The 22,796-nt window shown below is 40.6% G+C and overlaps 1 protein-coding gene across 3 annotated transcripts in view; it reads left to right on the forward strand.

The window, feature by feature from the left end:
• Window positions 1-296: 296 nt before the first annotated feature.
• Window positions 297-22,796, forward strand: part of UBE2N (ubiquitin conjugating enzyme E2 N) — a 38,513-nt gene continuing 16,013 nt past the window's right edge. Inside the window, exon 1 of one of the 3 annotated variants that reach the window (XM_082739330.1) lies at window positions 297-685. Coding sequence is in view for 2 of the 3 variants with exons in the window: in XM_082739328.1 (XP_082595454.1) it covers window positions 1,266-1,371 (106 nt within the window). In the remaining variant the exon portion in view is untranslated. Of the gene's footprint in view, window positions 686-1,250; window positions 1,372-22,796 lie in introns of those variants that run through there. The other 2 variants (XM_082739329.1, XM_082739328.1) reach the window with 2 other exon arrangements.

The raw sequence follows: 22,796 nt of genomic DNA on the forward strand, positions 1-22,796 counted from the left end.
CCGATTTACATAAAATTTAAAAGTCAACATTTAAATATCATAACTCGATGACTAGGGTTTCCCTGGATAACTTCCGAGATCCGCATTCAGAAGTATGGCTCCTGAGTTTCAGTCTTTCATTTCCCTTTGAGGAAGGAGCCCCGGCTCCACTTAACCCGAGCTGCTCCCCGCTGCGGCCCGCGCGCAACGTAGAAACGTTGAATGAACGAACAAACGAACTGATGAATGAATGGGCTGCGCCCGCCGCTGGGCCTCTGTTACGTCGCCCACTGGCGCAGGCGTGGCCGCGGTAAGAGGCCTGCGGGGCGCTGGCCGCGTAATCCCACCGTCGCGCGGCCGCCTCGGCCGCGAGCGCCGGAGCTCCGCGCCGCCTCGCGCCTCCTCCCCCAAGTCCCTGCCCCGCCGGGGCTCGTCACTTCCGCCAACCCCAGGCCGGGGCTGGGGCGGGGAACGCGGGGGAGGGGGCCAGGTCCTGGAGAAGCCCGCCCGCGCACGAGCAGGGACTACATTTCCCAAGGGGCCTCGGCGGCGGCGGCGGCGGCGGCGGCGGCGGGCGCGGCAACGTCCCCCGGAAGTGGAGCCCTGGACTTCCACTCGTGCGTGAGGCGAGCGGAGCCAGAGTCGAGACCAGAGGCCGAACTCGGGATCTGACAAGATGGCCGGGCTGCCCCGCAGGATTATCAAGGTAACCGCCCAGGCCAATCCCCGGCTCTGCGCTCTGCTCTTCACCGCTCGGCGGAACCGGCAGCGCGGCTCCTCGCTTCCTCAGGCCCGCGGCCCGCACTGGGAGGCCCCAGGCCAGCGCAGAGAGGGTCTGGCCGTGTCGGCGAGGGAAGTCAGGCTCTGGGGAGGGGGCTCCGGAGAGACTTCCGGCCGCGGTGGGGCAACGGGGCGGCGGGGACCGGGGGCTTCCCGTTGGCCGCCCGGCGGGCGGGGAAGGCCTGGCTTGCACCCTGGCGGAGGGTGGGGCCGCGGGGTTGCGGGGCTTTAGTCTTGGGCGCGGGCCGGCGCGGGCCTCCGCGGCCTCAGACCACCGGGGAGGAGGCCGCGGGCGCGCGCGAATCGCGGCGGGGCCGGGACTCCGGGCGGGAGTTGTGGCCCGTCATAGGTCCTCGGCCCTGGAGCCTCCTCTCGGGCCGGGCGTGAGCGCGCGGGTGCGGAAGCCCCGGGTTCAGAATGAATGAACCAGGAGAGTGAGGCCGGGCGGGGCCCGGAGCCCCGGGAGGCGGCTCCGGGAGGGCCGCGCGTCCTGCCGCCGTAGGCACATGTTCGCCGCAGGCTGCCGGGGTCCGGAGACGTGGGGCTGCGCTCCCTGCTGCCCTCGCTTTCGTGATCTCCTCTCTTCTAAATACGTTTCCGCTCGTTATCTGGGTGAAGTGATTTTACTCTGGTTGGCAAACTCCTTGAGAGCGGTTTCTGCTCAAGAGGAAATAGTTTAACACAGCATTGGGAGAGCGGCAGAGCATATTAGGGGGACTTGGTGAAATACTTTGCCTCTCGATTTTACGCACTTTAATGTTTAAACTGTTCCTTGGCTATTTATGAATACTGTACTTTGGCGAATATATGTGGAATTGTGAAAAATGGACATAACTGGTTTTGTAAATTCTTTATGTAATATCGGGTCCTCAGACGTGCGGTATTTCTTGCAGTACATGAAAACAGAACCTTGAAATTTCTTGACGTTTTTAATGAAGATTTTAGTTGAACCTCTGTGTTGCTTAATATGCGAGTTAAAGTGACTAAATTGCAGCATCATTTCCTTGATAAAACCTGGTGAACGTGTATTTAATCTAGCTTGTTCTAAAGTTTGGGGGGAGATGCATAAAAGTCCAAGGTCTTTTAATGAGTGATGTATTGTGCCGTGCTTTCTGCAGCTTATATATACCTGAGTTGGGCAGAAGTCTCTGACCTAGAGTTGCTTGATTTGGAGAAATAAGACTTTTTATAAGGTAGAAATTCTTAGAAATTAGAGAAGTAGCGTAGATTGTCATTTCGTGCTGTAGTCTAATGTGAATTTTCATAGTGCAAAATTTATTGTATTAAGGATTTGTCTCAGACTCTGTCCAAGGCAGTTAAATTGCTGTATGCGTTGAATGGTCCTTACAGTGTGGTTTTCCTCATATGACCCCAGTCGTATTTATTGAAGCCTCAGTTGAAAATGAGACATGGGGGATCTAGATGTACACCAGATGTCTTCAAATTTTTGTTTCCTGTTTTCAGGTTATTTATTGACCACATAATACAAATTGACATTGTTAATAATTCTCCAGAATACATAATGAAATAGGTTTAACATTTTTTCCAGTTTTTCTTGATTCTGGACATAATCTGCAGTAATATGAAAGCCTTGGATGAACAAATAATCCTGTGAAACTTTAATAAAGTTACAGAAATGATTTATGGCAGTGATTTGAAGTCCTTATAATTCAGTTTTGGCACACAATTTAGTTTAGGTATTTCATTTTAGTATTTTAACCAAGACTGATAATTTGTAAATATGGTCTTAATTTTGCAGTATATTGTTGATAGCACTTCTTTGATAAAAAGGTGACTCCGTTTGGGTTTTATCTTGGAAAAGTTAGGTGGTTTTACTTTAATATTTATAGCTTAAGTTAACTGTTTTCTCCAGTCCCTAGGAAGGATTACATGACTATAATGTGTTTTCTAGTGCTATTCTTGTATTACGTATATTTTCCCATAATCAGTGAAAAAAATTTTTTAAAGATTATTTATTTGAGAAAATGTGTGTGGATTGAGTGAGGGTGGGGAGGGGCAGAGGGAGAGACTCAGGCAGTTTCCCTACTGAGTACGGAGTCCCAGGCTGGGCTGGTTCCTAAGACCCAAAAGATTATCACCTGAACCGAAACCAAGAGTTGGACATTCAACTGACTGAGCAACCCAGGCATGCAATCAGAGTTTTTTTTAAGATTTGCCTTTTTTTGGTCATCTGCAATACAGGATTCCATGTAGAATAGGTGGTCGTGGTGGTGCTGGGTAGGTAGCTGTGCTGTCCGGAATTGAATGAACACACCTCTTTCGTTGGACAGCTATTGATAGGATGCTGTTCACTGCCAACTGGTCATTATTTGTATTTGCAGAAAAAAATTTTAAGGCTTTATTTATTTTTATTTTTTAAAGATTTTTATTTATTTATTCGACAGAGATCACAAGTAGGTGGAGAGGCAGGCAGAGAGTGGGGGAAGCAGGCTCCCTGCTGTGCAGAGAGCCCAATCTGAGCCTTGATCCCAGGACCCTGGGATCATGACTTGAGCTGAAGGCAGAGGCTTTAACCCACTGAGCCATGCAGGTGCCCAAGATTTTATTTTTAAGTAATGGTTACACCCAGTGTGGGACTTGAATCCACAACCCTGACTTCAATAACTGCATACTTCACAGACAGAGCCAGCCAAGTGCTCCTCTTGCCTTTACAAAAGTCTTACATCATTTGATACTTGTAGCTCTTGATCTTGTGAAGTAGACTACCTGACATAGTCTAGAAACCCATTCAGATGACTTTCCTAGGGTCTTAAAACTGGCAAGGGACAGAACTCAGATCTTGGTCAGGTGTGACCTTTCCCTGCTTCTTGTTATTATGAAATGACAATGTATGTAAATATACTTTGATAACTGTGAATAACTATACAAATATAAAATAATATAAAATGATTTTTTAAAAATTTCTATTCACTCATTTACTGTCTCACTCAGATTCCCATATACAGTCTACTAGCAAATCCCCTGGGGCGTCAGCTTTCAAAATATACCCTTAATCAGCGATGTTTACCCATCTCTCTGAAACCACTCTTCAGTTCCATCATTTGTTGCCTAGCCTACTATATTAGTCTCCTAATACAATAGTCTTCTAATATAGCAGCTAGTGTTACTTTTTAAAAATTCAGATCATGTCACTCCCATCCTCAGAACTGTACAGAGGTTCTCCATCACACTTAGAATACAATCTTGACTTTTTCTCCTGTGGTTACAAGGCCTTTCTTGCATCTGCTTGCATCTGTGGTCGTCTCCTGCATGTCTGTCCTTGGGTCACTCTTCTGCAACCACATTGTTGATTTGCTCTGTCTGAAGAGTAAGAGGCTAAGTTTGTTCCAGTGACAGGGCTTTCCTTCTGTTTACTACATTGCTTGTTTTGGCATATCGTTCAGTTCTTGGCTCACATGTCATCCTCAGATAAGTCTATCTTAATTATCCCAAAACAGTTTTCCTCTTCCCCTCCCTTATAGTTCTTCTTCATTCCCATATTTCCTTTTCTGTACCATTTAACAGTATTTGAAGTTACATTATTTACTCTTTATCTCTGCTCCTACTAAAGCTCCACAAAAGCAGGGATTCTTAGATGACTTGGGCATTGCTCTAATACCCAGAGGATGTAATGGGCACTGAAATAATGAATGAATGAGTGTGCTTCAATCTCTGGAAGAAAGTTTTAGCAGAGTTATTCTATGTCATAATTTGACATTGTTATTGCTTAGTAGATTCTGTCTAAATCATTGAGCTAAAAGTCAGTTTCTGAGCTAGAAATTAATCTCTAATTCACTAAAAAAAAATCAGTTTTTAATTTTGTCTAATAGGAAGTACATGAGTGCAGCCTTTGAAAGGTTCTACTGAGTACATAGAGAAAGTTAAAGACTCTCTCATCTGCCCTTCAGCATTCCAGGTGCCTGCTAGACAATCCTTATTTTTATTGTGTATTCTTCCAGAAAGACCAGAGAGATTTAGTATGCATGTATAGGCCTAGTCCCCTCCGCCCAATGCAGATACCTTAATCTCCCCCATTTTATCTTTGAGGTGACTCATTTTTTTAGAGGGGTTCTTTGTGAAACTGTGGTATTAGACCTTAATTTAACTGATTGCTTATTGCTGACTTTTAGATTGTCTCCAAAATTTGCTATACAAACATTGCTGTAATCAATATATTCCTGCAGTTAGTAGTATTTTGCACACATGGTGAATTATACTGAATTTTGACAGTTCTGTGTTTTATTGAGAACTTCAAGAATTTGCTTTTTTCTCTCTTCTCAGCCAGAGCTCTTTTAGTCTTTAAAAGTGACTGAGCAGGGGCACCTGGGTAGCTCAGTGGGTTAAGCCTCTGCCTTTGGCTCAGGTCATGATCTCAGGGTCCTGGGATCAAGGCCCGAATCCTCTCAGCGGAGAGCCTGCTTCCCCCTCTCCCTCTGCCTGCCTCTCTGCCTACTTGTGAGCTCTCTCTGTGTCAAATAAATAAATAAAATCTTAAAAAAAAAAAAGTGACTGAGCAGTAACAGCTTAAAATCATGTAAGTTAAAAGATTACTAGGGGTGCCTGGGTGGCTCAGTCAGTTAAATGTCTGCCTTCGGCTCAGGTTGTGATCTGAGGGTCTTGGGATCCAGCTCCCCATCTGGCTCCCTGCTCAGCAGAGTCTGCTTCTCCCTCCCTTTCTCTGACCCTCCTCCGAGCTTGGCTTGTTCATCCTCCCTTCCCCCACCCTCTCTCCATTAAACAAAACAAAACAAAACTAAAATAAGAGATCCTTCCTAATCTGTTCCTCATAAAAAATTAGAGTTACTTTGGGAGCAGATAAATCAGATCTGTAATTATGGCCTTGGTCTTCCCAAAGTTAATCACAAAGATGCTAAAATACAGCCTAAAGAATAGTAGTTAACTTACTCAAGGAGTTGACTTACTTGATTAAAACCTGGCAAACCAACCTATTCAGATTAGATTTTCACCAGTCTTTCCTAGAATTTATTTTTCTGTTTGTGAGGTTTAGTCAGATTCTTAAAAACTTAATTAGGTCTGACTCTGCATTGAACTTGAGTTCTATATACTTTTTACTTTCATAATTTTGATTTTTTAAAATACAGATATTTCTTTTTTCCTATCACTATTTAAAAGCCCATTCATTTGATATCTGTTCTAGTACATATGGTAGTTTTTAGTGAGAAAAGTCAGATAACTGGCCCTGTTTTTGAGCCTTCAAAGTCTGACTGATAATATATTTTTTTTCCATTTAAAAACAGGCATGAAAGTCTAACATGATGAGGATGGACTTGTTATATGTAATTAAAACATCCTTAGGAAACTGATCAACTCTTACGGTAAAATCTTGACCAGAAACAGTATGGTGCTTGGCTCTTTTGGTTGTCCCAGTTTAAGAATTTTCTGTTAAGAATTTTCAGGGGCGCCTGGATGGCTCAGTTGGTTAAGCGTCTTTGACTCTTGATCTTGGCTCAGGTCATAATCTTAGGGTTCTGAGATCATGCCCCGCTGCCAGCTCTGTGCTCAGTGGGGAGTCTGCTTGACATTCTGTCTTTCCCACTCCCCCTGCCTCCATTCATGGTCTGTTTCTCTCTCAATAAATAAATCTTTTTAAAAAAAATTTTTCGACCGGGACGCCTGGGTGGCTCAGTGAGTTAAGCTGCTCCCTTGGGCTCCGTTCATGATCACAGGGTCCTGGGATTGAGTTCTGCATCAGGCTCCTTGCTCAGTGGGGAGCCTGCTTCTCTCTCTGCCCCTGCCTGCCACTCTGTCTGCTTGTGCACACTCTCTCTCTCTGACAGATAAATAAATAAAATCTTAAAAAAAATTTTTTTGGACCATTCTAAGATAATAAACCATATTTTTGTATATGCGTTCTGGAGTTTCAGGTTCTTGACAAGCTTATTTGTGAATCTTGGTCTCGGTGGATTCCAAGTTAAGAATCCCTGGACTACTTTTGGTAGTGATTAAATTTTCAGGTTGTAAGGATACTTTTTAATTTATTGCCTGATGTTTTGATTATGAAATGTGGGCTTAATTGAAAGTAAATTAAAAATATCAGTTGAGTGTTATTTTTTAAGCTTCTCTATTTCAAGCATTTTCTTTTGTTGAGGTTGATTGACTTTCACAATAGAAATTGAATTTTGTCAAAATAGCTCGCACTTTTGTCTATCATGCTAAGTAATTATGGCATCAGAAATACTATGCTTTTGCTTTGTGGAAGTTCTAAATTTTTTAAACAGTTTGACCACTTACAGCTATAGAGTTTTACCTAAGAGGATGCCCATTGTTTTCCTTCTCTGATGAGTTTGTAGGCCAGAGAAGTTGGATGACTAGGATTCTGCTGAAAGTTGGTAACTTTGCTTTTTTCCCTATATCGCATAGGATGGTTTACTTGTGTGTAAATGGTTTTAAGAAACAATTAAGTTGTACTACAGATTCAGGTAGTACGGATTGTGAACATACATTTAAATCTGTTATTGTGAGTTATGAATGTGTATGCACTAGAGAAATAAATATCAGAAACAGGGGAATGAGGAGACCATCCACTAGGGGTTTTGGGCTGTACAGTTGTAGTCATCAGTTTTGATGTAGGTGCCTAATTTTTATATAATTTTACTTTATAAAAACAAAATAGATCTGAAAGGCATAATATGTGTAGTAATTTTCTATCAAGAAATATTCCTTTGTATGAAAGATGTGTTAGACTGGTATTTTATTATACAGTTGAAATTTTCTTTGCAAATGTATATGAATGTTACATGGATATGTAAATTAGGAGATGGAGTAATAGGGAATTAGTTAACTTCTGAAGTCTTAGCAACTTCTAAAAATGTTTCCTACATGAAGTATTTTTTGTTTTGTTTTTAAATACTAAGTAGTTCTCTTTATTTTGTGGATTAGATAGGATATAGGATCACCATAGTCTGAAAACTGGCGCTAGCATCTCCGGTGGCAGAAACCATTATTGTATAATTGAAAGAACTAGATAACTGGTAAAGAGCCCTCAGAGTCAAAAGAGAGACTTCTCAGGGCGCCTGGGTGGCTCAGTGGGTTGAGCCGCTGCCTTCGGCTCAGGTCATGATCTCAGGGTCCTGGGATCGAGTCCCGCATCGGGCTCTCTGCTCAGCAGGGAGCCTGCTTCTCTCTCTCTCTCTGCCTGCCTCTCCCACTACTTGTGATTTCTCTCTGTCAAATAAATAAATAAAATCTTTTAAAAAAAAAAAAAGAGAGACTTCTCTATTAGCTATTCTTTTTAAGAGCTGTAGTGTGATATAGCTTAGCGATACAACACTAATAGATATCACACTATTTTGTTTTTTTAAAATCCTGGTTGTAGCTATTCTAGAATCCCTTAAGGGTACTTAGAAAGGGATACATAAAAATCAAAATTTTTATTATTCTGATTTGGCCTACAACTCAGATGTTTCTAAATGGTTAGGATTTAGCTATAATTTAAATGATTTTATTTTATTTATTTATTAAAAATCTCTGTACCCAACATGGGGCTGGAACTCACGACCTTGAGATCAAAGAGTCACATACCCTGCTGACTGATCTAGCTAAGGGCCCTTAAGTGCTTTTAGATATTGTTTTCAGAATCTAATGTTGACATATTTTGCTTTTTGGCTAATCTGTTCAGATTTCCAAACTCCTTAGTTTTCATTATGTCTTGATCAGTAATTTGGTCTGTTTTGGGCAAATCTGTTTTTATTTTCAGTCTTTACAGTCTAGCAACTAAAGGCATTGTAGTCAGGAAAATACTAGAAAGGAGTATAACAGTTGTTACCTTTGTGTCTTGAGACTATGGGTGCCTTTATTTATAACTTTTGAAGATTTTTAAAAATAATTTATACTAAGGAAAATATTATTCCCATAAAGTCTTTGTGTTCTTATCAAAATTGGAATTACCATCCCCTTCCCCTCTTACTATAGGGCAGGGACACAAATGATGTACTCAGCTAGTAAGAGCCCAAGGCCAAATTTCATTCATCTGTGAAATTGTGATTTTTCTGCCTTTTTAATGTCCCTTCTTTTTTTTTTTTTTTAATCCATTCTTGAGACATTTTCAGTTCAGATAAATGGACATTTACTGGATGCATAATATGTATTTAGCACTAAGCCAGATGAATAAAAAAATGAATGCATCACTGTCTAATGGAAAACTCAGTCTTGAAACAAGAAATTAAAGTGAGGTGTGTTGTGAGAAAAGATAGACATGGGATTTACCATAGACTGAGGATGAAGGAAAGTAAGGATGAGAGAATTTTTAAAAATTTTTATTTATTTATTTGACAGAGAGAGAGAGAGATCACAAGTAGGCAGAGTGGTAGGCGGTGGTGGAGGGGGGGGTTGGGAAGTAGGCTCTCTGCGCAGCAGAGAGCAGGTTCAAGTCCTGGCTTGAACCCAGGACCCTGGGATCGTGACCTGAGCTGAAAGCAGATGCTTAACCTACTGAGGCACTTGGGCACTCTGAGAGAATGTTTTTAAAGTTGAAGGACGGAGGGGTGCCTGGGTGGCTCATTTGGTTGTGTCTGCCTTTGGCTCGGGTCACATTCCAGGGTCCTGGAATGGAGTCTGGCATTGGGATCCCTGCTCCATGGGGAGCCTGCATCTTCTCCTTGTGTTCTTTCTCTTCTCTGTCAAGTAAATACATAAAATCTTTAAAAGGTGAAGTTGAAGGAGGGAGAGTGAGTTTTGGGTAGATGGAATAGCAGGTATGAAAGCTTGAAGGAGAAAAAGCAGAAGAGAAAGAGTACACAAAAGTATACCGTATTCCAAGAATCTAGTATGTGTGATGGATAGTATCTTAAGTAATTTTTAGGGTCCCATTAAGAAGTATTACTGTCTAATTACTAAGTTTAGTGAGTTGGAATCAACTGTTGGCGAAGAATTTTAAATTGTTAAATTAAGACTTAGTGTATGAATTATTCACCAGAGTGTAGTGTGACAACTGTTCCTGAAGTGAGATTGGTCATACAGTTTTTACTGTGTAAGACATCTTTAATTGAACACTTACTATGTGCTAGGTACTGTTCTAAGCACGTTACATGCATTAATTTGCTTAATTCTAAGAGCAAGCCCATGATACGAATATTAGTTTAAACCCTGAATTACAGATATGGAAGCCTGCACAGAGGGGTTAAGTGGTTGGTGGAGCTGTGATATGAACTTAGGCAATCTAAATCTATGCATCATAGGTGCTGTAGATGAAATGCACCAGAGCTTATCTGCCCCTAGATAATAACTGGCAGTGTTTGTATTTTATATTTTATCATTTGGGCAAATGAAGTGGAAAAACATGTTCATTGCAAGATCTTAGTGCTTAGCTTTTGTGTTTTTATTTATTTATTTGACAGAGAGAGAGAGAGAGATCGATCACAAGTAGGCAGAGAGGCAGGCAGAGAGAGGGAAGTAGCCTTCCTGCTGAGCAGAGCCTGATGCAGGGCTCGATCATGACCCGAGCTGAAGGCAGAGGTTTAACTCACTGAGCCACCCAGGTGCCCCAGCTTTCGTGTTTTTCATCAAAGTCTTTTTATTTATAGTTTAGAGGCTTTTGCACAAGTGAGTGTGCAATTTAATAATAGTTTCACTTAAGATGGGATGACTTTGGTCTGGGGTGATATATTCCTCTCTTGCCCTCCTGGATCCTTTCACTTGGAAAAGTTTGGGGTTCGGGTGAGAAGGAACTAAAGAGCAGCTATTTGTCTTTCATTGTATGTTAATAAAAAAATTAATAAATCACATAGCCAGTACCTTCTCATAATAGAGAGCAAAGGCATCAATGGGAACACTGAAGACATGACAGACAGTCCAGGATGGGGAGACTCATCAAGATTGGTTTAGGGAGAGAGATTTTTAGAGATTTTTAGATTTTTGAGCTAAAATTTGAAGGGTGAGTAGAAAAGTGAGGTGGCGGGCATGGGGAGTTGGGAGTAGGATGTCATTCCAGGTTACACATATCAACTCCAAGAATATATTTGAGCAGTGCTAAAGCTGTAGCATGAGTCAGCACTCCTTTTTGGACTATAGGCACTTGAAAGGCAGTCTTAATTTAAAAAAGTTTTTTTTTCTTCCAAAATTTAGTTTATGAATGGGTCTTCATTTGAAAATTCAGTTAATATACTAAGTATATTATATACCCAAATAATTAAGTAATATGATTTTCCCCCTTCATTTTCTTTTGCTATTTAGGTCTTCAGTTCATAAAGTGGCTAACATCTTACTGAATATGGAAGGAAAACCTAAATGCTTGATTTATTGTTTTGAAATATAACTCATATACCATAAGATTCATCTATTTAAAATGTACAGTTCAGTGGGTTTTAAAAATTTAAAAAGTTGTGCAACCATCACCACTAATTCCAGTACATTTTCATCATCCCAAAAAGAAATCCTATGCCCATTAGTAGTCACTGTCCACCCTCTTAGTTCCTCAGCCCTTGAGAACTGCTTATTTTTCTGTCTCTCGGTTTTGTCTGTTTGGGATTTTTCTTATAAATGTAATCACATAATACAGGACTTTTGTGTCTGGCGTCTTTCACTTAGCGTGTTTTCAAGGTTCACATTTTAGCATGTGTTGGTACTTGATTCCCTTTAAAATTTCTTAGCTGAAGTTTTCTGAGTAAATAACTTTTAAGAAATGACAGTGCTGAAGCATAGTGGTACTTTTTTTTTTTTTTTTTTAAAGATTTTATTTGACAGAGATCACAAGTAGGCAGAGAGGCAAGCAGAGAGAGAGGGAGGAGGAAGCAGGCTCCCCACCTAGGAGAGAGCCCGATGTTGGTGGGACTCGATCCCAGGACCCCAAGGTCATGACCTGAGCTGAAGGCAGAGGCCTAACCCAGTGAGCCACCCAGGCAGCCCCCATAGTGGTACTTTTATAAGGTAAATAATCTGTATTGGTTCCCCAAAACTAGTTATATTTGAAACCTACATTGCTTTAGAACATTTAAGAAATATTCTTCAGGGCACCTGGGTGGCTCAGTGGGTTAAGCTGCTGCCTTTGGCTCAGGTCATGATCTCAGGGTTCTGGGATCAAATCCCACATCAGGCTCTCTGCTCAGCAGGGAGCCTGCTTCCTCCTCTCTCTGCCTACTTGTGACTCTTTCTGTCAAATAAATAAATAAAATCTTAAAAAAAAAAAAATATTCTTCAGCCTTGTGAGCCATTATTTAAAAAAAAAAAAAAAGTCAGTGGTAGTAAATCTTTTTTTTTTTTTTTTTAAGTGGTAGTAAATCTTTGTCTTTGAAGATTAGACTTGGTTGCTAGACACTGAGAAAATTAAGCTAATGCTGGTGAATAATGTTAAGGATCAGCCCTGACTTTTATTCTTATCTCAAAGATTAAGGAACTTTGTGACCTTGGCCAAGTTACTCACTTACCCTGGGCCTCAGTTATTCTAATTCGTATTTGAAAACTTGATGATTATATTATCCCTTTGGGCAGAATTTTAAACAGTGAGAAAAAAACCCATGTCGCATAATCCTGGAACTGATTTTCCCTTTTGGCTTCTAAATTGGCTCTTAAGCAATTAAAAAAACCCAAAACCAAGTAACAAAACCCACAAAGGCTGGAGTAGCAGTATTCTAAAATAAATGTATAGTTTTCCAGTATAACTGGTAGGTAGGCCTGTATCCTATCAGCTTTGACAGTTTCAAAACCTTTAAATGTATATTATGTCCTGAGGTTCAGACCTTGAGCCTTTTCTTATTATATAGTGTTAAGAACACCTTTATTAACTTTTACCTGGCTTCAGTCCACATTGATCAGTGATTCCAAAATTTAGTGCTGAATTTCAGGTCTCCAAATGCCTCCTTTTTTCTTCACTTAGCTGTCTTACTGACATTTTTAAATCAACTGTTTTTATTTTTTTTTAACAATAGAATGTATTTTGCTATCTCCCTTCATGTGTGTCAGCACTTTTAGTGTCTTCCTTGTTATGTCAACATTAACCCAGTTGTCTGAGATTTATTCCTCCTCTTCCCTCCCAGTGTTTCTCTTCCACATTGAGTTTGCTAATAAACCCATGATGGATTCAGCCTCAGGAATGTTTCTGACTTTTCTTAACCCGTTCCTGTCTTCTTCTTCCAGTTGTCTTTGTATGTGGGCCCTTAATCATCCTCTCCTGATTGTTTCTGCAATAATCTCAGAACTCATCTCTCTGTCTTCACTTACTGCCCACCTATATCCCTCTCTCCCCATCCATCACATTATTCTAAAACACTGATGTGATCATGTTGCTCTCCACTGTATATAGGGTAAGGTTCAGACTTTTAAAACTTGGCATACATGCTGGTCTTTTCATCTTACTTCATTGACATCTCTTCCTGTTTCCAATTTCTTTTCTTTTTTTTTAAGATTTTATTTATTTATTTGACAGAGAGAGAGAGACCACAAGTAGGCAGAGAGGCAGGCAGAGAGAGAGTGGGAAGCAGGCTCCCCGCTGAGCAGTGAGCAGAGAGCCCACGTGGGGCTCGATCCCAGGACCCTGAGATAATGACCTGAGCTGAAGGCAGAGGCTTAACCCACTGAGCCACCCAGGCACCCGTTTCCTATTTCTTATGTAACTTCTGATAGTGTTACTGCTTACCAGCCAAAATGATGTATTTTCCAACTTCCAAATTATGCCATGTTTGCAGGAAAGCAGCCCTCATCAAACATGATGGTCCAGCATTCTGTATTTTGGGTTTGTTTCCTTTACTCTCCTGGGAAAAATCTTGACAGGCAGAAATCATCTTGTTTATGTTCTTTTTGTCTTTTTAATAATTAATTAATTAATTAATTTGAGAGAAAAAAGGAGTGCATGAACCAGGGGAGAGGGAGAAGAAGGCTCCCTGTGGGAGCCTGACACAGGGTTGACCCTGGGACCCTGAGATCATGACCTGAGCTGAAGGAAGATGCCTAACCTACTGAGCCACCCAGGTGCCCCTCTTGTTTATGTTCTTAATAACAAGTAGGTGGTGGTTTAGAATTAGAAATACTTTTTTTTTGTTATTTTACAGGTTCCATAAAAAGAAAATCAGGGATAAAATTTAAGTAATTTGCCTTTTTTTTTTTTTTTTTTTTAAGTTTTATTTGAGAGGGGGAGCACACCTTTGAGAGAGAGAGAGCATGCCAGGGCTCACAAGGTGGAAAGGGCCAGAAAGAGAGGGAGCATACATACTTAAAACTTGCTGAGTGGATCTGAAGTGTCCTTGCAACAAAAAAAAATCACAATGGAAAGTAACAGGTAAAAGTTTGTAGTATTATTATTAACTGTCACATATGAAATATGGACAGTAATGTAATTTTGTGGTATTATTATTATCTGTCACATCTGCTACGTCAGGTATACAGAATGTGTAACTGTATAACGTATAACTGAAAGATTTTACTTTTTGATCAGTATCTTACCTTTTCCTCCACCTAATAGTGTTCTACTTTGTTTGTTTTTAAAGATTCCATGCATAAGTGAGATCGTGCATATTTGTCTTTCTGTGTTTGGCTTACTTAGCATAATTTCCTTGTTGTGAATTGCAGGATTTCCTAATTTTTAAAGCAGATGAAGGAATATTTTAATTTGCTCTTTGTAACTGTTGGAAAATAAAATATTTGGCACTGCCTGGGTCAAAGTTTTGAATACCATATATACTTTTAAAAAGGTCTATAGACCTTTGCTCTGATGGTTCACACATATATGTACTAGCCTTTCTGTTTTCTACTGTTTAATTGGTAATAGTGGATTAACCATAACAGGGCTATAAACAAAGGTGTTGGAGAATTCCAGTGCTGGCTTCCTTCATTTTAGGGATTACTTAAGCAGATTTTCCTGTGATAGGATGCAGCAGGACCCTGACAACCAAGATCCCAGTCCTAGTTGGTGAGCAGGCTTTTGGTTCCTTTGCCCCACAGGTGTGTATTTAAAAAATGCAGCTATTTAGGTCTCCTGTCAATGAAAAGAGAAAGTAAAACTAGCATATGTCCCCTCTTAGGAGTAATCAAGTTACAGCAGTTTTAATACTTTCAGAGTGTGCACACATGTGCACACACACACACACTTCAAAATGTTGCTTTATTTCTTGAGTTGAATCATCAGGCCAGTTATGGTTATGATTTATGTATGTTAGTTTCTTTTTTTTTTAAGATTTTATTTATATATTTGACAGAGAGAGATCACAAGTAGGCAGAGAGGCAGGCAGAGAGAGAGAGAGGAGGAAGCAGGCTCCCTGCTGAGCAGAGAGCCCGATGTGGGACTCAATCCCAGGACCCCGAGATCATGACCCGAGCTGAAGGCAGCGGCTTAACCCACTGAGCCACCCAGGCGCCCCTATGTATGTTGGTTTCTTAAAGATTACAAGTATTAGTATGTTGAATTATCTGTTTTGTTCTTTATACTGATTATAGACAGTTCCTCTGTCTATGGCAGACTGAAAAAAATAATTCTTTCTGGTTGGTATATATCAGCCACTTTTATATCATAAAGTCAGTGATACAACTTCTGTTAGAAAATAGAAATATCTTGAAAAAATATGATTAGTTGCAAAGTATAGAAATGTTACCCATTTCCCTCAGTAATAAGAGCCTTATTCTTATCTCTGAAGAGTGAGCTTTATCATGGGGGTGAGAAGGATTGAGAAGGGGTATTTGTATCTTTAGGCAGGGAGGTCCCAGGGATTGTCCCCTTCCTTAATCTTGTTTTCTGTTGGTTACCTTTCTTTTTAGAATCATTTGATTCTCATGTATGTGAAAGTGTTGCCTCAAAGTATTACCTAAGCTGTGTGCAAAATTGCTGGACCCTATATCTTCTGTCAGGGGTACTGGAGAAGTGTGGTTTGGGAGAAGTTGGTTTGGGAGAAGGTGATTGGGAATCTCAAAAATTTTCCCAGATTATAAAATTCTGTTTGGGTCATTCACACTTGGAATGTGAGCATATTATCAAATAGTTCTCTGAAGAGCATCTAGCTGTAGTCTGCTGCATTGTAAAGTGAGGAAGAGTGGATCTTAGTTGGGATAGTATTGGTCTTGATACCTGTGAAACATTATGAATACCAGTAAAACCACTTTTTAAAAAAAATGGAAGTATTTTTGACAGTGTGTTATATTAGTTTCAGATGTTACAACATAGTGAATTGGACAGGTTTATAGCTTATGTTATGCTCACAAGTGCTAGCATTATTATTGTACTGTTGACTATGTTCGCTATGCTGTACCTTTTATTCTCGTGACTGACTCATTCCGTAACTGGAAGCCTGTATTTCCCATTCCTCTTCACCCATTTTTCTCATCCCCTCTGGCAGCCATCATTTTATTCTCTGTATTTATGGGTCTGTTTCTGCTTTTTGTTTTGCTTTTTAAATTCCACATGAGTGAAATTATATGGTATTTGTCTTTGTCTGATTTCACTTAACATTATGCCCTTTAGGTTGATCCATGTTGTCTCAAATGGCAAGATCTCACCTTTTTTTTGTAACTGAGTAATATTCCAGTACATACACACACACAGACACATGCCATATCCTCTATCCATTCATCTGTTGATGGACACTTGGGTTGCTTTTATATCTTGGCTATTTTATTTAATGCTGCAGTGAACATAGGGATGTATATATCTTTTTGAATTACTGCTTTTGAGTAAGCCACCCTTTGAATCCTGAATTTGATTATTTGATTTTAGTTGCTAGATGTGGGCATTGTGCCTTCTACTTGTTCAAGTGGAAAGATTCCCAGACATCTAGGGACCTGAGGTGCTTGCATGGGCACCTTCTGGGTTTGGCATTTCCTTAACTGGTATAACTGCCCTTCTATTTCCCAGCTGTCCTTTTATCCTTTGCAGAGTGAAGGGCAGTGAGGTTTGGGGTAGCACTAGGTTCTGGTACTAGTATTAGTAGCACCTAGGCTTATCCTTACTGTGGCAATTCTGTGAACATTTGGGAGCTGTCACATATATAAAGTTGTTCCGTGGGTGACTGAAAGGGTGAAAAGAGAGCTTTAAAGTATTGTGGAGGTAGAATAGGAAGCAGCTACCATTTCCAGGTTTGGGAAGAAAACCGAGAAAAGATAGAGGTTATTAAAATTGAGGAACTTGGGATGCAGAGCCCTATCTGGGATGCAGAACTCTAAAGGGAGTCCCACCCTCTCTGCAGGCACACATGGCGATTAAGCTGGTGCTGTCGGGTGGGGTAAACTGCAGACTCAGTGAATGTGCTGCAGGCTGTTGGGTGATGCTCACAGAAACCTCCAAGAGGCAAGTTCTATCTTGTAGTTCCCCTTCAGCACTTCTCATCTGCAGAGTTTAGTGCTCAGTCTGTGGCAAAGCAGCAGTGTGGTTTGCAGAGTCCCACCTCCGGAATTACAAAGTATAGAAGGATAAATGAGAAACCATTATCTTACTTGTGACACAGATACAAATTTCCTGGTGTAGAGGTTTCAGAGAGAGAAAGCTGCCTGACCTTTTAGCTCAGCCCATGATAGATAGGGAAGAGCAAAAAACCCTGAAGATGTGGCAGTGTTTGGCTTGACTTCAGTCCTGCAGAATTAGGGATTTTGAGATCTTTTAAAAATATTTTTGTTTTGGCTAAGCTTAGGATAAGGGAACCACTGCCCCCCCCCCATACACACCATTTGTCACAATTTTTTTTTTTTAAGTAAGTAACATATAAATGCCTTTGTTTAAGTGAGTTGAATTTTCCTCCCCCCCCCCTTTTTTTTGAATCAGTGCTCAAATCTCAGGACAGACCAGAACTGTGTGCATTCAAACTAGGGTTTTAGAGAAGAAAGTAGGCTTAGAGAAAGTGCCAGAGGATACAGGCGAGTGGTACCTTGGGGGTTCACTCTTGCCCCTATCCTTGGTGACTGCCTCAACTCTGAGGACACTTCTTCATATACTATTAGAACAAATTAAGAAACATTTCCAATTTTTAGCTCAGATACACCTTACAGTTGCAACTCCATCATTTACTTATCGTGAGCATATTGATGTTAAGCAGGAGACTGAGGAGTCCAGGTACCAGCTCATAAGTGTGAAAGAGCCCTTGACTGCAGTGAGCTTCTAGTCCACTAGTCCAAGTGTTCTGCCACTTATGTTATCTTTCCAGAGGTGGATCTGAGGTAAACTGAAACAACATACGTGAACATCCAGGTCAGTTTTAAGGATTAATTCTTGTGTCATCCCTACACCTTGAAGTTCTAGCTAAATTTATCTAGCTTTCTAATTCATTAGCTTCTGAAAAAGTCCTTCCTGGGGTTTTACCATTTATCAATGTCTTGAGGTTTTCTTTTGTCTCTGGTTCTGGGATTGTATATGCTTTTAACCCAAACACACAGTTCAGCCCTTTAAGCGGTTTCCATAAAGAGTCCACTACGGGGATGCCTGGGTGGCTCAGTTGGTTGGACGACTGCCTTCGGCTCAGGTCAGATCCCGGAGTCCTGGGATCGAGTCCCGCATCGGGCTCCCAGCTCCATGGGGAGTCTGCTTCTCCCTTTGATTTCTCCTCGCTCATACTCTCTCTCACTACCTCTCTCTCAATAAATACATAAAAATCTAAAAAAAAAAAAAAAAAAAAAAAAAAAAGAGTCCACTACGTAGTTGCAAGCATTTTGCAAGTTTACGGATGTTTATTGGAGAGTATAGCAGCTAATGGTCATAAGCTCAGGTGAATGGGGGTCTTGTCTACACAAATTAAGACCCACTTCCTGCCCTCTGTAAGCTCAAGACATACACTAGGCTTTTTTTCCCCCCTCTTTTAAATAAACTCTTTTAAGGTGTAATCTACATACAAGTAATGCAGCCATTTTAAATGTATCATTTACATTTTGACAATAATTATGAAACCACCATCTTGTTAAGATTTGGAATATTCCATCGCAGCACTGTTTATACTGTTTTGAAGTGTGTGTTTTCACTTGTGTAGAAGGGTGTTTTTCTGTACTGTTACACATTACCTTTACAACATCTTTTTCTCTTGGAGCTGTACTTTTGAACATATTCGCAGTTTTTCCTTGGGATAAATTCCAAGACATGAAATTTTAAGGGGTGGGTTAACTTGTAATCCCACCAACCGTGATTATGAGAGCCAGTTTTCTCCGTAACAGTAAATAGCATTATTGTTTATTTATTTTTAGTCTTTGTCTATTCTGAGTTTTAAGGATTGTCTTGAAAATGAGACATTGTCACTTTCAAAATAGAGTTACTTTCACAATACTTATTCTGTTTCCTTGGGTGACTTTATTTAAAAACATTTTTTTCTTGCTTTTTTGGGTAAGTAGTACTTGGACATGTTACAGAATTCAGCAAAAAGTTATTCAGCTGAAGTGTCTCCCACCTCTCAACCATCTAGTCACTTTCCTCAAGGAAACCACTAAGTTGGATCATTTATATCTGTTATTTTATAATCTTGTAAGCTTTTATAATCTTTTTTTTGAAATTTTATTATTTTTGTTTAGAGTTTTACATCATATCATATTAGTTCATACTGCTAGCAGGCCCTAAGTCCAGCATTTATATTATGTTGTGCAGAGACTGGCTGTCCCACATGAAGAGGCTGAATTTGACCCAGTACTGTTGTACACAGATGCTCTCTCGTATGTTAGCCTCAGTATGTAAATTTGTGCTTAATTTCAGTTATATTAAAATCTCAGTTGTGTGGGTCATTTCTCTGTCTGGTTCAGTGGCACAGGATAAAATAATCATCTAAAATTACAGAAAAATGAAATATCTGCTGAGTTATATACTCCATCCAGCTGGATCTCTTAAGATTATTTAACTTTCGCGGGCGCCTGGGTGGCTCAGTGGGTTAAGCCGCTGCCTTCGGCTCAGGTTATGATCTCAGGGTCCTGGGATCGAGGCCCGCATCGGGCTCTCTGCTCATCAGGGAGCCTGTTTCCTCCTCTCTCTCTCTCTCTGCCTGCCTCTCTGCCTACTTGTGATCTCTCTCTGTCAAATAAATAAATAAAATCTTAAAAAAAAAAAAAAGATTATTTAACTTTCGGGACAGCTGGGGTAGCTCAGTCAGTTAAGCATCTGTCTTTGGCTCAGGTCATGATCTCAGGGCCCTGGGGTCAAGTCCCACGTGGGGGCTCCCTGCTTGGCTGGGGAGTCTGCATCTCCCTCTCCCTCTGCCTCCCCTCCAGTTTGTGCTCTCTTTCTCTCTTTTCTACTCTCTCTCAAATAAATAAAATCTTAAAAAAAAAATTTTAACTTTCAAACTAGTCTGATAATGTGTAAAATATTAAAAATCTCGAAAGTACTTAAGAAAATGAGATTAATTTCAAATTCTTCCAAAACCTTGAAGTAGAAGACTGTATCTTTAATATGGCAGCCAGTTCTTATTAGCAAATGATCATTATTTTTTATTTTTTTTTAAGATTTTTATTTATTTATTTGAGAGAGAGAGATTACAAATAGGCAGAGATGCAGGCAGAGAGAGGAGGAAGCAGGCTCCCCGCGGAGCAGAGAGCCCGATGTGGGGCCCGATCCCAGGACCCTGGGATCATGACCTGAGCCGAAGGCAGAAACTTTAAACCACTGAGCCACCCAGGCGTCCTCAGCAAATGATCATTATTAAACTTGAGAAATTATCAAAACTACTAAAGGGGCAAAAGAAACTTAAGCGTGATATTCTGGTGCTTAGCATTTGGTCCTTTAAGTGCATAACTTGTAAGGAGAATAGGAAGGGTAAAGCGTTTGAGCAGAAGTATGAAATAGTTCATGTTGGGTTTAAAACTTTAAGAAAAAGAATTCTTCTTCTTTTTTCCCCCCCATATTCTTGCCCTTTATGACCACTATCTGGCTTCTTAAAACCTTGAACCTACCATTTTTGGAAGTTCTTGAATCCCCCTTTACCCTTTCTGTATTTTTCTTTCTGTAATAGTTAGGTCTGTTCATTCAAGCCCATATGGAATGTGACAGTCTGTGGTGCTCAGTATTGAGGCTGCAAACACTACACCTGGACCCTGACCTATAGGGACTAGTGTAGCTGGAGAGTTAGACTGTAGGGGGGAGGTAGTTTTCTGCAGAAGGTGCACCCCTACCGCCCAGTAATACTCTTAGCCAGTAGCATTTACTCAGTTGCTTACCTCTTTTTTTTTTTTTTTAATATTTTATTTTATTTATTTTACAGAGAGAGATCACAAGTAGGCAGAGAGGCAGGCAGAGGGGGGTTGGAAGCAGGCTCCCTGCTGAGCAGAGAGCCCCATGTGGGGCTCGATCCCAGGACCCTGAGACCATGACCCAAGCTGAAGGCAGAGGCTTAACCCACTGAGCCACCCAGGTGCCCCACTTGCCTACCTCTTAAATGACAATCAACTTCTTAAAATGGTAGAAATGCTGCTTTGTGGGCAAAATAATGTTTAGTATCTTAAATGTCTTAGATCTACTTCCTAATTCTGAAGAGCCAAAAGATTTTGGATATGTGGAGCTTGTGTGAGTTCTGTGTGGCAGGAGCACAGAATGTGGGGGTTGGCTTTCTGGGCTCAACTTGCAGCTATGCCAAGTACTAGCTTGTACAGCCCACTTGACCTCTACTTCATCTGTTTAATGCACTAATCTAGTTCTAAGGTGGTTGGGAGGGTTATAGTGCAGAGAATAGAGCTTACCATAATACAGTGAGCCTTATAATGTTCTTACTGTTTTCTGATTTTGCAAAGATGCTGCTTCACTGTAAATCTGGAAAAAACGAATTCCTTCTCAGTGTAAGTGTACTTGGTTCATCATTTATGCATTAGTCCCACAAAATGGATAACCTTAAACACAGCCATCTTTAATGGGGGATAGATTTTTTTTTAAAGCATAGTGGATGCCCATTTACCAACAGTGGGCAGGAAAATGGGATGTTTGGGGTCAGTAATCTGATTTTATTGAAATTATTGTTTTGATTTTATTAGAATTACCATATATAAGTTTTCCATGAGTTAAACAATAATGAAGTTGATTTGTATTGCTGCTAAACTGAAGTTTTATTCTTTTTTTTTTTTTTAAAGATTTTATTTATTTATTTGACAGATAGAGATCACAAGTAGGCAGAGAGGCAGGCAGAGAGAGAGAGGAGGAAACAGGCTCCCTGCTGAGCAGAGAGCCCGATGTGGGACTCGATCCCAGTACCCCGAGATCATGACCTGAGCCGAAGGCAGCGGCTTAACCACTGAGCCACCCAGGTGCCCCTGAAGTTTTATTCTTGAATCCAAAGTATTTGGGATCTTGCACTGTACAACTTCAGGGGGTGCCATTCATAGAGACTGTGATGTGAATGGGCCTTTCTTGGAGTGGTGCAGTATGGCAGCCTTGTTAAAGGGTGCTTATTTTGGGGGAGACAGGATCCCTAATATCTGATTGCTTCCTAGTTTGTCTCAGTGTTTAGTGTGCAGTATTTTTTCTTCTTGTGGTTTGGATTTTGGACAGAATTATGTCAGTGGCACAATTGGATTGAGAATGCAAATCTGGTTTAACTGTAACTTGTTTTTGTTTTCCTCACTGAAAATTTAATCTGCTCTGCTTCTGTCTTGTCTGTTAATATAAGCAGAGGCCTTTCTTATTAGTGAAGACCTCAGGCATTTAGTGCTTAAATTTTGTTTTGATTACCACATTTGAAACCTGAAGTAACTAGTGATCAAGGATTGGATAAGTAATACATGGTTATAAGATATACCATGGGGACGCCTGAGTGGCTCAGGTCATGATCCCAGGGTCCTGGGATGGAGTCCCACATCGGGCTCCTTGCTCAGCAGGGAGCCTGCTTCTCCCTCTGACTGCCTTCCACTCTGTCTGCCTATGCTCGCTCTCGCTCGCTCTCTCTCTGACAAATAAATAAATAAAATTAAAAAAAAAAAAAAAGGTATACCATGGTAGTAGTTGTACGAGAGAAGCCACTAGCTTGCAGGGCAGTAAAAGTGCCTATTTATACCACATAGTTGGGCAAGGAATACTGATTAATTTACATGTAAAACAACCAGGAAAGTGGGGTAGACTGACACAGTAATGAAAAAATTGTAAAAATATTAAACTTTTTAAAAAGGGCTTTGTATTTATCAGAATAAATACAAACATACTAAGATGTTAACCAGAT

The sequence above is a fragment of the Mustela nivalis genome, assembly GCF_964662115.1.
Source record: "Mustela nivalis genome assembly, chromosome: 7".
NCBI classification, from domain to species: domain Eukaryota; kingdom Metazoa; phylum Chordata; class Mammalia; order Carnivora; family Mustelidae; genus Mustela; species Mustela nivalis.